Source organism: Lampetra planeri, unplaced genomic scaffold, assembly GCF_965212315.1.
Source record: "Lampetra planeri unplaced genomic scaffold, kcLamPlan1.2.h2 scaffold_488, whole genome shotgun sequence".
NCBI classification, from domain to species: Eukaryota; Metazoa; Chordata; class Hyperoartia; order Petromyzontiformes; family Petromyzontidae; genus Lampetra; species Lampetra planeri.
Genome location: NW_027615311.1, coordinates 1 through 13,816, shown reverse-complemented (window position 1 = coordinate 13,816; position 13,816 = coordinate 1). Strand labels below are relative to the sequence as shown.

At 51.7% G+C, this 13,816-nt stretch overlaps 2 protein-coding genes across 2 annotated transcripts; both read right to left on the bottom strand.

The window, feature by feature from the left end:
- Positions 1–4,115: 4,115 nt before the first annotated feature.
- Positions 4,116–12,326, bottom strand: LOC144741268 (uncharacterized). Its single transcript, XM_078623860.1, has 3 exons — positions 11,816–12,326; positions 8,176–8,289; positions 4,116–5,624 (listed from the first exon to the last, which is right to left on the bottom strand). Exons 2-3 carry the CDS (start codon positions 8,281–8,283, stop codon positions 4,131–4,133), a joined length of 1,602 nt encoding a protein of 533 aa, XP_078479986.1. The 5' UTR covers positions 8,284–8,289; positions 11,816–12,326; the 3' UTR covers positions 4,116–4,130.
- LOC144741269 (uncharacterized) lies at positions 8,283–13,810 on the bottom strand. Its single transcript, XM_078623861.1, has 4 exons — positions 12,771–13,810; positions 12,344–12,489; positions 8,813–9,540; positions 8,283–8,289 (listed from the first exon to the last, which is right to left on the bottom strand). The coding sequence occupies exons 1-4, from the start codon at positions 13,735–13,737 to the stop codon at positions 8,283–8,285; spliced, it is 1,848 nt and encodes a 615-aa protein (XP_078479987.1). The 5' UTR covers positions 13,738–13,810.
- Between the last annotated feature and the right edge of the window lie 6 nt (positions 13,811–13,816).

The window sequence follows — 13,816 nt, the reverse complement described above, 5'->3', positions numbered from 1 at the left end:
AACCACCCACTCACTCACCCACCCACTCACTCATCCACCCAATCACCTACTCACTCATTCACTCACCCACAAACCCACCCACCCAACCACCCACTCACTCACCCACCCACTCACTCACTCATCCACCCAATCGCCTACTCACTCATTCACTCACCCACAAACCCACCCACCCAACCACCCACTCACTCACCCACCCACTCACTCACTCATTCACTCACCCACAAACCCACCCACCCAACCACCCACTCACTCACCCACCCACTCACTCACTCATCCACCCAATCGCCTACTCACTCATTCACTCACCCACAAACCCACCCACCCAACCACCCACTCACTCACTCACTCATCCACCCAATCACCTACTCACTCATTCACTCACCCACAAACCCACCCACCCAACCACCCACTCACTCACCCACCCACTCACTCACTCATCCACCCAATCACCTACTCACTCATTCACTCACCCACAAACCCACCCACCCAACCACCCACTCACTCACCCACCCACTCACTCACTCATTCACTCACCCACAAACCCACCCACCCAACCACCCACTCACTCACCCACCCACTCACTCACTCATCCACCCAATCGCCTACTCACTCATTCACTCACCCACAAACCCACCCACCCAACCACCCACTCACTCACCCACCCACTCACTCACTCATCCACCCAATCGCCTACTCACTCATTCACTCACCCACAAACCCACCCACCCAACCACCCACTCACTCACCCACCCACTCACTCACTCATCCACCCAATCGCCTACTCACTCATTCACTCACCCACAAACCCACCCACCCAACCACCCACTCACTCACCCACCCACTCACTCACTCATCCACCCAATCGCCTACTCACTCATTCACTCACCCACAAACCCACCCACCCAACCACCCACTCACTCACCCACCCACTCACTCACTCATCCACCCAATCACCTACTCACTCATTCACTCACCCACAAACCCACTCAATCACTCACTCACTCACCCACCCACTCACTCATCCACCAACCCACCCACCCAAGGCGTTGATGCTCAGAGCAGCGCTGTCATGCTGCGTGGTGTTCATGGTGTCTCTCGCTGTAATCCCCAGGGTCTCTGTGTGGAGAGCGGTGGGGGGGTGGGGGGTAGGAGGAGAGGGTCACCACACGGACTCATCTCATCACCACAAACCCACAACACAAACTCACCTCATCACCATGAACCCACAACCAGGGGCGGTTTCTTCATTAGGGTGATTGGGCGACGCACCACCAATCTCATTCAACCACAGAGTCACGCGAGCCGTCACTGTCAGCCTCTGGATATAGTCCAATCAGCGTCATGTCACGTTCTGTGGAGTACCGCCTCTTTTTTGGCGATTTCAACTCCGGCTGAGAATCGCCCCGAGTGTTCCCGTAGACTTACATTCTAAGATGTTTTTTTTCGAACGGGGGGCGCTGCAATGCATTCTCTACGGCTTCCGGGAGGGCTCGCCCTAACGTGCCTACGTCATCATACGTAAGCACGTTGCATCCAACAATATAATCTGCCGCCACCTAGTGGAATCTTCAATAAAAGAAACTTGAGTGGATTGTATATTAATAGTGAGTATAGAGACAAACAAGATGTATTGTAAGAGGTCACTTTATTTTTCATTAATATTAAAGAAGTGAAGTCGCCTTCACATGCTTAAGCTGTTAATTTATCCTTTGCATGGGTGGACCTTATCCTTATCAATCATCCAGACATTTGCCCCCCCTGAGAGATTTTGCAGGAGCCGCCACTGCCTTTGTGTATCTCTATGGGTCTCGGTGAATCTCTATGTGTCTCTATGGGTCTCTATGCGTCTCACAAAAACTTCAAATCTAGAATTGCGTAGATGGTTTCAGATGACAAAAAACGACGTTTCGACCGCCACGCAAGCTGGTCGTCATCCGATGACCGCCTGGTGACGACCGTTTGCGTCGCGATCGAAACGTCGTCGCTTTTTAAATCCTTTATATTAAGTTCGCTTGCTTGCCTGCTCGCTTAGGACCGTGCAAATCTTTCGGTCGTTGTTTAACCCACTTCCCGTGATCCAATCGAGCTGACATTTTGCCACACAGACTCGTTGTGCGTGACAATGCATTTTCGTGAAAACATTTTCTCCAAAATGTTACACTTTTTAGGACTAAAATATTATATTTAATGACCAATTGCTTAATGGTGCAATGCAATCATCTGACCCATAGGTGGCAGCCATCTCAAGCCAGAGGACGAGAGGACTCTAGCCGCCACGCATATAAAAGGATTTAGAGTGAAACACTTTGAACTCTTGAGAATAATCGAGCGCTGAATCCGCGAACCCGTCTCTCGCCTGCACGTGTTCCAGCAACCTCAAATCAAAGTTGTTGTTATTGTTGTTGTTCCGTACGGCTCATGGGGAGAGGGGTGACGCGTACGGTGAAATAGAACGGGCGAAACTGAACAGAGGAGTGTTCGTATGACGAGAATCCAATGTACACATTGTTCAATAGAACAGGATTCTTACACGTCATTGAAAGTGTTGTTGTTGTGTGTACGGCGTGTTTTGTTGAAGGTGGTGCATTCTGAACGCTAAAAACTTTGGAACGCGTGATCTGTGACTGTTATCTTTGCTTCAGTTGTGCTCGGAATAGCCGCCTGACCTCCTGCCGCGGGGTATGCGACACTTCACGTGGCCTCAACGTGCACATAGCCTGGCACAAGCGGTTGTTGTGTGGTGTGTGTGGTTCGTGTGGTGTGTGTGTGTGGGTCGTGTGTGGTGTGTGTGGTTCGTGTGGTGTGTTTGGTGTGTGTTTGGTGTGTGTGGCGTGTGTATGGTGTGTGTTGTGTGTGGTGTGTATGTGTGGTGTGTGTGGTTCGTGTGGTGTGTTTCGTGTGTTTGGTGTGTGTTGTGTGTGGTGTGTATGTGTGGTGTGTGTGGTTCGTGTGGTGTGTTTGGTGTGTATGTGTGTGTGTGGTGTGTGTGGTTCGTGTGGTGTGCGGTGTGTGTTTGGTGTGTGTGGCGTGTGTATGGTGTGTGTGGCGTGTGTATGGTGTGTGTTGTGTATGTGTGGTGTGTGTGGTGTGTGTGGTTCGTGTGGTGTGCGGTGTGTGTTTGGTGTGTGTAGAGTGTGTGTGATGTGTGGAGGTGTGTGTTGTGGACTAATCTCCATCTGTTCCATCTGACTCCCTTCTACCCCGTGTGTGGACTAATCTCCATCTGTTCCATCTGACTCCCTTCTACCCCGTGTGTGGACTAATCTCCATCTGTTCCATCTCACTCCACCTTCTACCCCGTGTGTGGACTAATCTCCATCTGTTCCATCTCACTCCACCTTCTACCCCCGTGTGTGGACTAATCTCCATCTGTTCCATCTCACTCCCTTCTCTAACAATGTGTGTGGACTTGGTGATGACGATGAGAGAAATCATTTTTCTTTTCACTTTCAAAACGTTTTAATTGGAAATTTATACAAACATTGACAAAACACTGCAGTCGTGGTGAGTGAGTGACAGTGTGAGTGAGGAAGCGTGAGGGTGAGTGAGTGTGAGTGAGTGAGGTTGAGTGAGTGGGTGAGGTTGAGTGAGTGAGTGGGTGGGTGAGTGGGTTAGTGAGTGAGTGGGGGGGTGGGTGAGTGGGTGGGTGAGTGAGTGAGTGGGTGAGTGGGTGGGTGAGTGAGTGAGTGAGTGGGTGGGTGGGTGGGTGAGTGAGTGGGTGAGTGAGTGGGTGTGAGCAAGTGTGAGTGAGTGGGTGAGTGGGTGGGTGAGTGGGTTAGTGAGTGAGTGGGTGGGTGAGTGAGTGGGTGGGTGAGTGGGTGAGTGAGTGAGTTAGTGAGTGTGTGTCGACCCGTGGCACCTGCTGGGTCTGCCCCGTGACCTCCTGCCAGCGGGCGTTCGACGCTTCACGTGGCAGCCTCAAGGTGCACATGGCCTGGCACAAGCGTCGTGGTGACGTCACCCGCCACTTAGTGGCGAATGGCGGTTGTTGTTGTTGCGAGTGAGTGAGTGTGAGGTGAGAGTAAGTGAGTGTGAGTGAGTGAGTGTGAGTGAGTGAGTGTGAGTCAGTGAATATGAGTGAGTGAGTGTGAGAGTGAGTGAGAGAGTGAGTGAGTGTGAGAGTGTGTGAGTCAGTGAATATGAGTGAGTGAGTGTGAGAGTGAGTGAGAGAGTGAGAGGGTGAGTGTGTGTATGACTGAGTGAGTGTGAGTGAGTGTGAGTATGATTGAGTGTGAGTATGAGTGAGTGAGTGTGAGTGAGTGAGTGTGAGAGTGTGAGAGTGTGTGAGTCAGTGAATATGAGTGAGTGAGTGTGAGAGTGAGTGAGAGAGTGAGAGGGTGAGTGTGTGTATGACTGAGTGAGTGTGAGTGAGTGAGTGTGAGTACGATTGAGTGTGAGTATGAGTGAGTGAGTGTGAGAGTGAGTGAGTGAGTGTGTGTGAGTGTGAGTGACTGAGTGAGTGCGTGTGAGTGTGTGTGAGTGACTGAGTGAGTGTGAATGTGTAAGTGAGTGTGTGTGAATGAGTGAGTGTGTGTGAGTGTGTGTGAGTGTGTGTGAGTGAGTGAGTGTGAGTGTGTGTGAGTGAGTGTGTGTGAGTGTGAGTGTGTGTGAGTGAGTGTGTGTGAGTGTGTGTATGACTGAGTGAGTGAGTGACTGAGTGAGTGACTGAGTGAGTGAGTGTGAGTGAGAGTGAATGACTGAGTGAGTGTGTGTATGACTGAGTGAGTGACTGAGTGAGTGACTGAGTGACTGAGTGAGTGACTGAGTGAGTGAGTGACTGAGTGAGTGACTGAGTGACTGAGTGTATGACTGAGTGAGTGACTGAGTGAGTGACTGAGTGAGTGAGTGACTGAGTGAGTGAGTGACTGAGTGACTGAGTGAATGAGTGACTGAGTGACTGAGTGAGTGAGTGACTGAGTGAGTGAGTGAGTGACTGAGTGAGTGACTGAGTGACTGAGTGAGTGACTGAGTGAGTGAGTGACTGAGTGACTGAGTGAGTGACTGAGTGACTGAGTGAGTGAGTGTGTGGGGTGGACTACTGCAAGAACTGGAGCCTCCGGGTGACCGACTCCGCTCCGTATTTTCTCTGCAGCTGGAGCCGAGACTCCGTGTGAGTGAGTGTGAGTGAGTGTGTGTGTGAGTGAGTGTGTGTGAGTGTGTGTGAGTGAATGAGTGAGTGAGTGTGAGTGAGTGTGTGAGCGTGAGTGAGTGTGTGTGAGTGTGTGAGTGACTGAGTGAGTGACTGAGTGAGTGACTGAGTGAGTGACTGAGTGAGTGACTGAGTGAGTGTGAGTGAGTGTGTGGGGTGGACTACTGCAAGAACTGGAGCCTCCGGGTGACCGACTCCGCTCCGTATTTTCTCTGCAGCCGGAGTCGAGACTCCGTGTGAGTGAGTGTGAGTGAGTGAGTGTGTGAGTGACTGAGTGTATGACTGAGTGAGTGACTGAGTGAGTGACTGAGTGAGTGACTGAGTGAGTGTGAGTGAGTGTGTGGGGTGGACTACTGCAAGAACTGGAGCCTCCGGGTGACCGACTCCGCTCCGTATTTTCTCTGCAGCCGGAGCCGAGACTCCGAGCTCCCAGACAGCAACACTCCGTCATCCGCAACTCTCCACAGCTTCTCAACTGCCAGGCACAGACAAAGGCGTTCACCACCACCGTGTAGCTCACGCAGACTGCTGGGGCAAGTGCTGATGAACGTCATCACTGTGGCTAGGAGATGTTGACTACCTCGCCTGGTGCGCAGGAGGTCGTGGGTTCAATCCCAGACCCTGAGAGATGTTGACTACCTCGCCTGGTCTGCAGGAGGTCGTGGGTTCGATCCCAGATCCTGAGAGATGTTGACTACCTCGCCTGGTGCACAGGAGGTCGTGGGTTCAATCCCAGACCCTGAGAGATGTTGACTACCTCGCCTGGTCTGCAGGAGGTCGTGGGTTCAATCCCAGACCCTGAGAGATGTTGACTACCTCGCCTGGTGCACAGGAGGTCGTGGGTTCAATCCCAGACCCTGAGAGATGTTGACTACCTCGCCTGGTGCACAGGAGGTCGTGGGTTCAATCCCAGATCCTGAGAGATGTTGACTACCTCGCCTGGTCTGCAGGAGGTCGTGGGTTCGATCCCAGATCCTGAGAGATGTTGACTACCTCGCCTGGTCTGCAGGAGGTCGTGGGTTCAATCCCAGACCCTGAGAGATGTTGATGGTGATGGTGATGATGGTGGTGATGATGGTGGTGATGATGATGGTAATGGTGGTGATGATGATGGTGATGATGGTGGTGATGATGATGGTGATGATGATGGTGATGATGGTGGTGATGATGATGGTGATGATGGTGGTGATGATGATGGTGATGATGATGGTGATGATGGTGGTGATGATGATGGTGATGATGGTGGTGATGATGATGGTGATGATGGTGGTGATGGTGATGATGGTGGTGATGTTGATGATGGTGGTGGTGATGGTGATGATGATGGTGGTGATGATGATGGTGGTGATGGTGGTGATGTTGATGATGGTGGTGGTGATGGTGGTGTTGATGGTGGTGATGATGATGGTAATGATGATGGTGTTGATGGTGATGTTGTTGATGGTACTGGGGATGATGGTACTGGTGATGTTGATGGTGGTGATGGTACTGGTGATGATGGTGATGATGGTGATGGTGTTGATGGTGATGTTGATGGTACTGGTGATGGTGGTGATGTTGTTGATGTTGATGATGATGGTGGTGATGGTGGTGATGTTGTTGATGTTGATGGTGGTGGTGGTGGTGGTGATGTTGTTGGTGATGTTGATGGTACTGGTGATGATGGTGGTGATGGTGGTGATGGTGATGTTGATGGTACTGGTGATGGTGGTGATGTTGTTGATGTTGATGGTGGTGGTAATGATGGTGGTGATGGTGGTGATGTTGATGGTGGTGATGGTACTGGTGATGATGGTGATGATGGTGTTGATGGTGTTGATGGTGGTGATGGTGATGGTGATGATGGTGGTGATGATGATGGTGATGATGGTGGTGAGGGTGGTGATGGTGGTACTGGTGGTGGTGATGTTGGTGGTACTGGTGATGTTGATGGTGGTGGTGATGGTGGTGGTGATGATGGTGGTGGTGATGATCGTGTTGATGGTGATGTTGATGGTACTGGTGATGGTGGTGGTGATGTTGTTGATGTTGATGGTGGTGATGGTGGTACTGGTGGTGGTGATGTTGATGGTACTGGTGATGGTGATGTTGGTGATGTTGGTGATGTTGATGGTGTTGATGGTGGTGATGTTGATGGTGGTGATGGTGGTGGTGTTGGTGGTGATGGTGGTGGTACTGGTGATGGTGTTGATGGTGTTGATGGTGGTGATGGTGGTGATGATGGTGATGATGATGTTGGTGGTGATGGTGATGGTGTTGATGGTGTTGATGGCGATGATGATGGTGATGTTGTTGATGTTGTTGATGTTCATGTTGTTGATGTGGATGTTGTTGATGTTGTTGATGTTGTTGATGTTGTTGATGTTGTTGTTGATGTTGTTGATGTTGATGTTGTTGATGTTGTTGATGTTGTTGTTGATGTTGTTGATGTTGTTGATGTTGTTGATAATGTTGTTGATGTTGTTGTTGATGATGTTGTTGATGTTGTTGATGTTGATGGTGTTGATGTTGTTGATGTTGTTGATGTTGTTGATGTTGTTGATGTTGTTGTTGTTGATGGTGTTGATGATGTTGTTGATGGTGTTGATGGTGTTGTTGTTGATGGTGTTGATGTTGTTGATGTTGTTGTTGATGTTGATGTTGTTGATGTTGTTGATGTTGATGTTGTTGATGATGTTGTTGATGTTGTTGATGTTGTTGTTGATAATGTTGATGTTGTTGATGTTGATGTTGTTGATGTTGTTGATGTTGTTGATGATGTTGTTGATGTTGATAATGTTGATAATGTTGATAATGTTGATGTTGTTGATGTTGATGTTGTTGATGTTGATGTTGTTGATGTTGATGTTGTTGATGATGTTGTTGATGTTGTTGATGTTGTTGTTGATAATGTTGATGTTGTTGATGTTGATGTTGTTGATGTTGTTGATGTTGTTGATGTTGTTGATGATGTTGATGTTGTTTGATGATGTTGATGTTCATGTTGTTGATGTTGTTGATGTTGTTGATGGTGTTGATGTTGTTACCATAAGGTCCCGGTGTGCCAACAGAATGGCTCTGGTCGTCTCCACGTCTCCAGACGTCTTCAGCAGAAGGTGAGTGACCACACGTAGTGACTGTCCACTCTGCCTCATCAACTCCTACACACAGTGACACACACACACAGTGACACACACACAGTGACACACACAGTGACACACACACAGTGACACACACACACAGTGACACACACAGAAGGTGAGTGACCACACGTAGTGTGTGTCCACTCTGCCTCATCAACTCCTACACACACACAGTGACACACACACACACAGTGACACACACACACAGTGACACACACACAGTGACACACACACAGTGACACACACACACAGAAGGTGAGTGACCACACGTAGTGTTTGTCCACTCTGCCTCATCAACTCCTACACACACACAGTGACACACACACAGTGACACACACAGTGACACACACACAGTGACACACACACACACAGTGACACACACACACACAGTGACACACACACACACAGTGACACACACACACAGTGACACACACACACACAGTGACACACACACACAGTGACACACACAGTGACACACACACACCACAGTGACACACACACACAGTGACACACACAGTGACACACACAGTGACACACACACACACAGTGACACACACACACAGTGACACACACACACAGTGACAGACACACACACAGTGACACACACACACACAGTGACACACACACACACAGTGACACACACACACAGTGACACACACACACACAGTGACACACACACAGTGACACACACACACACAGTGACACACACACACAGTGACACACACACACAGTGACACACACACACACAGTGACACACACACACAGTGACACACACAGTGACACACACACACACAGTGACACACACACACAGTGACACACACAGTGACACACACCGTGACACACACACACACAGTGACACACACACACACAGTGACACACACACACACAGTGACACACACACACAGTGACACACACACACACACACAGTGACACACACACAGTGACACACACACACACAGTGACACACACACACACAGTGACACACACACACAGTGACACACACACACACAGTGACACACACACAGTGACACACACACAGTGACACACACACACACACAGTGACACACACACAGTGACACACACAGAAGGTGAGTGACCACACGTAGTGTGTGTCCACTCTGCCTCATCAACTCCTACACACACACAGTGACACACACACAGTGACACACACACACAGTGACACACACACAGTGACACACACACAGTGACACACACACACAGAAGGTGAGTGACCACACGTAGTGTTTGTCCACTCTGCCTCATCAACTCCTACACACACACACACAGTGACACACACAGTGACACACACACAGTGACACACACACACACAGTGACACACACACACACAGTGACACACACACACACAGTGACACACACACACAGTGACACACACACACACAGTGACACACACAGTGACACACACACACACAGTGACACACACACACAGTGACACACACAGTGACACACACAGTGACACACACACACACAGTGACACACACACACAGTGACACACACACACACAGTGACACACACACACAGTGACAGACACACACACAGTGACACACACACACACAGTGACACACACACACACAGTGACACACACACACACAGTGACACACACACAGTGACACACACACACACAGTGACACACACACACACAGTGACACACACACACACAGTGACACACACACACACAGTGACACACACACACACACAGTGACACACACACACACAGTGACACACACAGTGACACACACAGTGACACACACACACACAGTGACACACACACACAGTGACACACACACACACAGTGACACACACACACACAGTGACACACACACACAGTGACACACACACACACAGTGACACACACACAGTGACACACACACACACAGTGACACACACACACACAGTGACACACACACACAGTGACACACACACACACACACAGTGACACACACACAGTGACACACACACACACACACAGTGACACACACACACAGTGACACACACACACACAGTGACACACACACACAGTGACACACACACAGTGACACACACACAGTGACACACACACACACAGTGACACACACAGTGACACACACACAGTGACACACAGTGACACACACACACAGTGACACACACACAGTGACACACACACACACAGTGACACACACAGTGACACACACACAGTGACACACACAGTAACACACACACACAGTGACACACACACAGTGACACACACACACAGTGACACACACAGTGACACACACAGTGACACACAGTGACACACACACAGTGACACACACAGTGACACACACACAGTGACACACACACAGTGACACACACACACAGTGACACACACAGTGACACACACACAGTGACACACACACACACAGTGACACGCACAGTGACACACACACAGTGACACACACAGTGACACACACAGTGACACACACACAGTGACACACAGTGACACACACACACAGTGACACACAGTGACACACACAGTGACACACACACAGTGACATACACAGTGACACACACACAGTGACACACACAGTGACACACAGTGACACACACACACACAGTGACACACACACACAGTGACACACACACACAGTGACACACACACAGTGACACACACACACACAGTGACACACACACACACAGTGACACACACACACACAGTGACACACACACAGTGACACACACACAGTGACACACACACACAAACACACACACACAGTGACATACACACAGTGACACACACAGACAAACACACACAGTGACATACACACAGTGACACGCACAGTGACACACACACAGTGACATACACACAGTGACACACACAGACAAACACACACAGTGACATACACACAGTGACACGCACACAGTGACACACACACAGTGACACAGTGACACACACACACACAGTGACACACACAGTGACACACACGGTGACACACACACACACACAGTGACACACACACAGTGACACACAGTGACACACACACACACAGTGACACACACACAGTGACACACACACACACAGTGACACACACAGTGACACACACAGTGACACACACAGTGACACACACACACAGTGACACACACACACACACAGTGACACATACAGTGACACACACAGTGACACACACACAGTGACACACACACAGTGACACACACACACAGTGACACACACACACAGTGACCACACACAGTGACACACACACAGTGACACACACACAGTGACACACACAGTGACACACACACACACACAGTGACACACACACAGTGATACACACACAGTGAAACACACAGTGACACACACACACAGTGACACACACACAGTGACACACACAGTGACACACACACAGTGACACACACACACAGTGACACACACACACAGTGACACACACACACAGTGACACACACACAGTGACACACAGTGACACACACACATGTACACAACAACAACAACCGCCATTCGCCACTAAGTGGCGGTGACGTCACCACGACGCTTGTGCCAGGCCATGTGCACCTTGAGGCTACCACGTGAAGTGTCGAACGCCCCGCTGGCAGGAGGTCACGGGGCAGACCCAGCAGGTGCCACGGGTTGACTGCTGTGCCAGGCTAGGTGCAGGAGGTCACGGGGCAGACCCAGCAGGTGCCGTGGGTTGACTGCTGTGCCAGGCTAGGTGCAGGAGGAGGTCACGGGGCAGACCCAGCAGGTGCCACGGGTTGACTGCTGTGCCAGGCTAGGTGCAGGAGGTCACGGGGCAGACCCAGCAGGTGCCGTGGGTTGACTGCTGTGCCAGGCTAGGTGCAGGAGGAGGTCACGGGGCAGACCCAGCAGGTGCCGTGGGTTGACTGCTGTGCCAGGCTAGGTGCAGGCCACAGAACAGACCCAGCAGGTGCCGTGGGTTGACTGCTGTGCCAGGCTAGGTGCAGGAGGAGGTCACGGGGCAGACCCTGCAGGCGCCGTGGGTTCGACCGACTGAGATGACCGCTACATCCCCCTTCAAGGTGCACCTAGCCTGGCACGCTGGCTCGAGACTCCCCCGCTCACCTGCATGATGTCGCAGGTGGCGGCGACGTCGCTGCAGGGTCCGGAAACCATCTCCTCGTCCACCATCTCCTCGTCCACCATCTCCTCGTCCACCATCTCCTCGTCCACCATCTCATCGTCCACCATCTCATCTCCGTCCGTCCTCTCTGCTCGCGGGGGGGGGGGGGGGGGGGGGCGGGGAGGAGGGTGAGAACCGATCCAATTGGTCAGCCGTGCGCCAAGAGAAAGCCTTCCCATTGGTCCATTCATGACGATGCCCGTAAGACCGCCCCACACGGCTGCACTACTCGCACCCGATTGGTCGGTTCGCGGCACGGTCTTTTCGCCAAGAGAAAGCCTCCGATTGGTCGATTTACTGGAGTGCCGCCCCCCCCCCCCCCCACGGTTGCAATACTCTCATCCGATTGGCCGATCGCTGTGCGAGCACCTGATTGGTCGACTCGGGGCAGCGAGACTCCCTCCTCCTCTGGGTTTGAGTCGGGGCGGCTCCCATCACCTCCACCTCCTCCACCTCCTCCTCCACCTCCACCTCCTCCACCATCATCATCGTCACCATCGCCACCATCGCCACCATCACCATCATCACCATCATCACCATCATCGCCATCGTCGCCATCCCCGTCACCATCTTCTACATCATCTTCCTGCAACGTAGCAGCGGGTTTAGCCTCCTCATCATCTTTCATCATCATCATCGTCGTCATCTTCGTCATCATCTTCATCATCATCATGGTCGTCATCATCGTCGTCGGCTGGAGATTTTCGTGGCAGCAAAGTGGCAACGATGCCGACATCATCCGTCGGAAGAGTCGTCCGTTTGGCAGCTCCACCACCGCCAGCTCCACCGCCACCAGCACCACCACTACCACCAGCACCACCGCCAACACGACCACCGCCACCAGCACCACCACTACCACCAGCACCACCACTACCACCAACACGACCACCACCAGCACCACCACCACCACTACCAGCACCACTACCAACACGACCGCCACCACTACCACCACCACCAGCTCCGCCACTACCAGCACCACTACCACCAGCACCACCACCACTACCACCACCAACACAACCACCACCACCGCCACCACCACCAGCACCGCCACCACCAGCACTACCACCACGACCACCACCACCACTACCACCAACACGACCGCCACTACCACCAGCACCACCACGACCACCACCAACACTACCACCAACACGACGCCACCACTGCCACTACCACTAATACCACCACCAGCACCACTACCACCACCACCACTACCAGCACCACCACCAACACGACCACCACCACTACCACCACCACCACCAGCACCACTACCAGCACCACCACCAGCACGACCGCCACTACCACCGGTCACCACTCTGCCCCTGCAGCGCTGCACCATCCCAAACTCATTCGCCAGCCCAGCCACAATCGCCGCCCCACCACCACCACCACCGCCACCACCACCACCACCACCATCG

Bases quoted from the DNA above. Each gene is read 5' to 3' on its own strand.
- LOC144741268 (XM_078623860.1), bottom strand. From the start codon at position 8,283: ATGAGGCAGAGTGGACAGTCACTACGTGTGGTCACTCACCTTCTGCTG. The intron at 5,625-8,175 runs GTAACAACATCA...TGTGCCTGGCAG, and splicing joins TGGCACACCGGGACCTTATG to TTGAGAAGCTGTGGAGAGTT.
- LOC144741269 (XM_078623861.1), bottom strand. From the start codon at position 13,737: ATGGTGCAGCGCTGCAGGGGCAGAGTGGTGACCGGTGGTAGTGGCGGT. The intron at 12,490-12,770 runs GTGCTCGCACAG...CCCCGCGAGCAG, and splicing joins GCCCCGAGTCGACCAATCAG to AGAGGACGGACGGAGATGAG. The intron at 9,541-12,343 runs GTGAGCGGGGGA...GTGTGTGTGTAG, and splicing joins CCACCTGCGACATCATGCAG to GAGTTGATGAGGCAGAGTGG.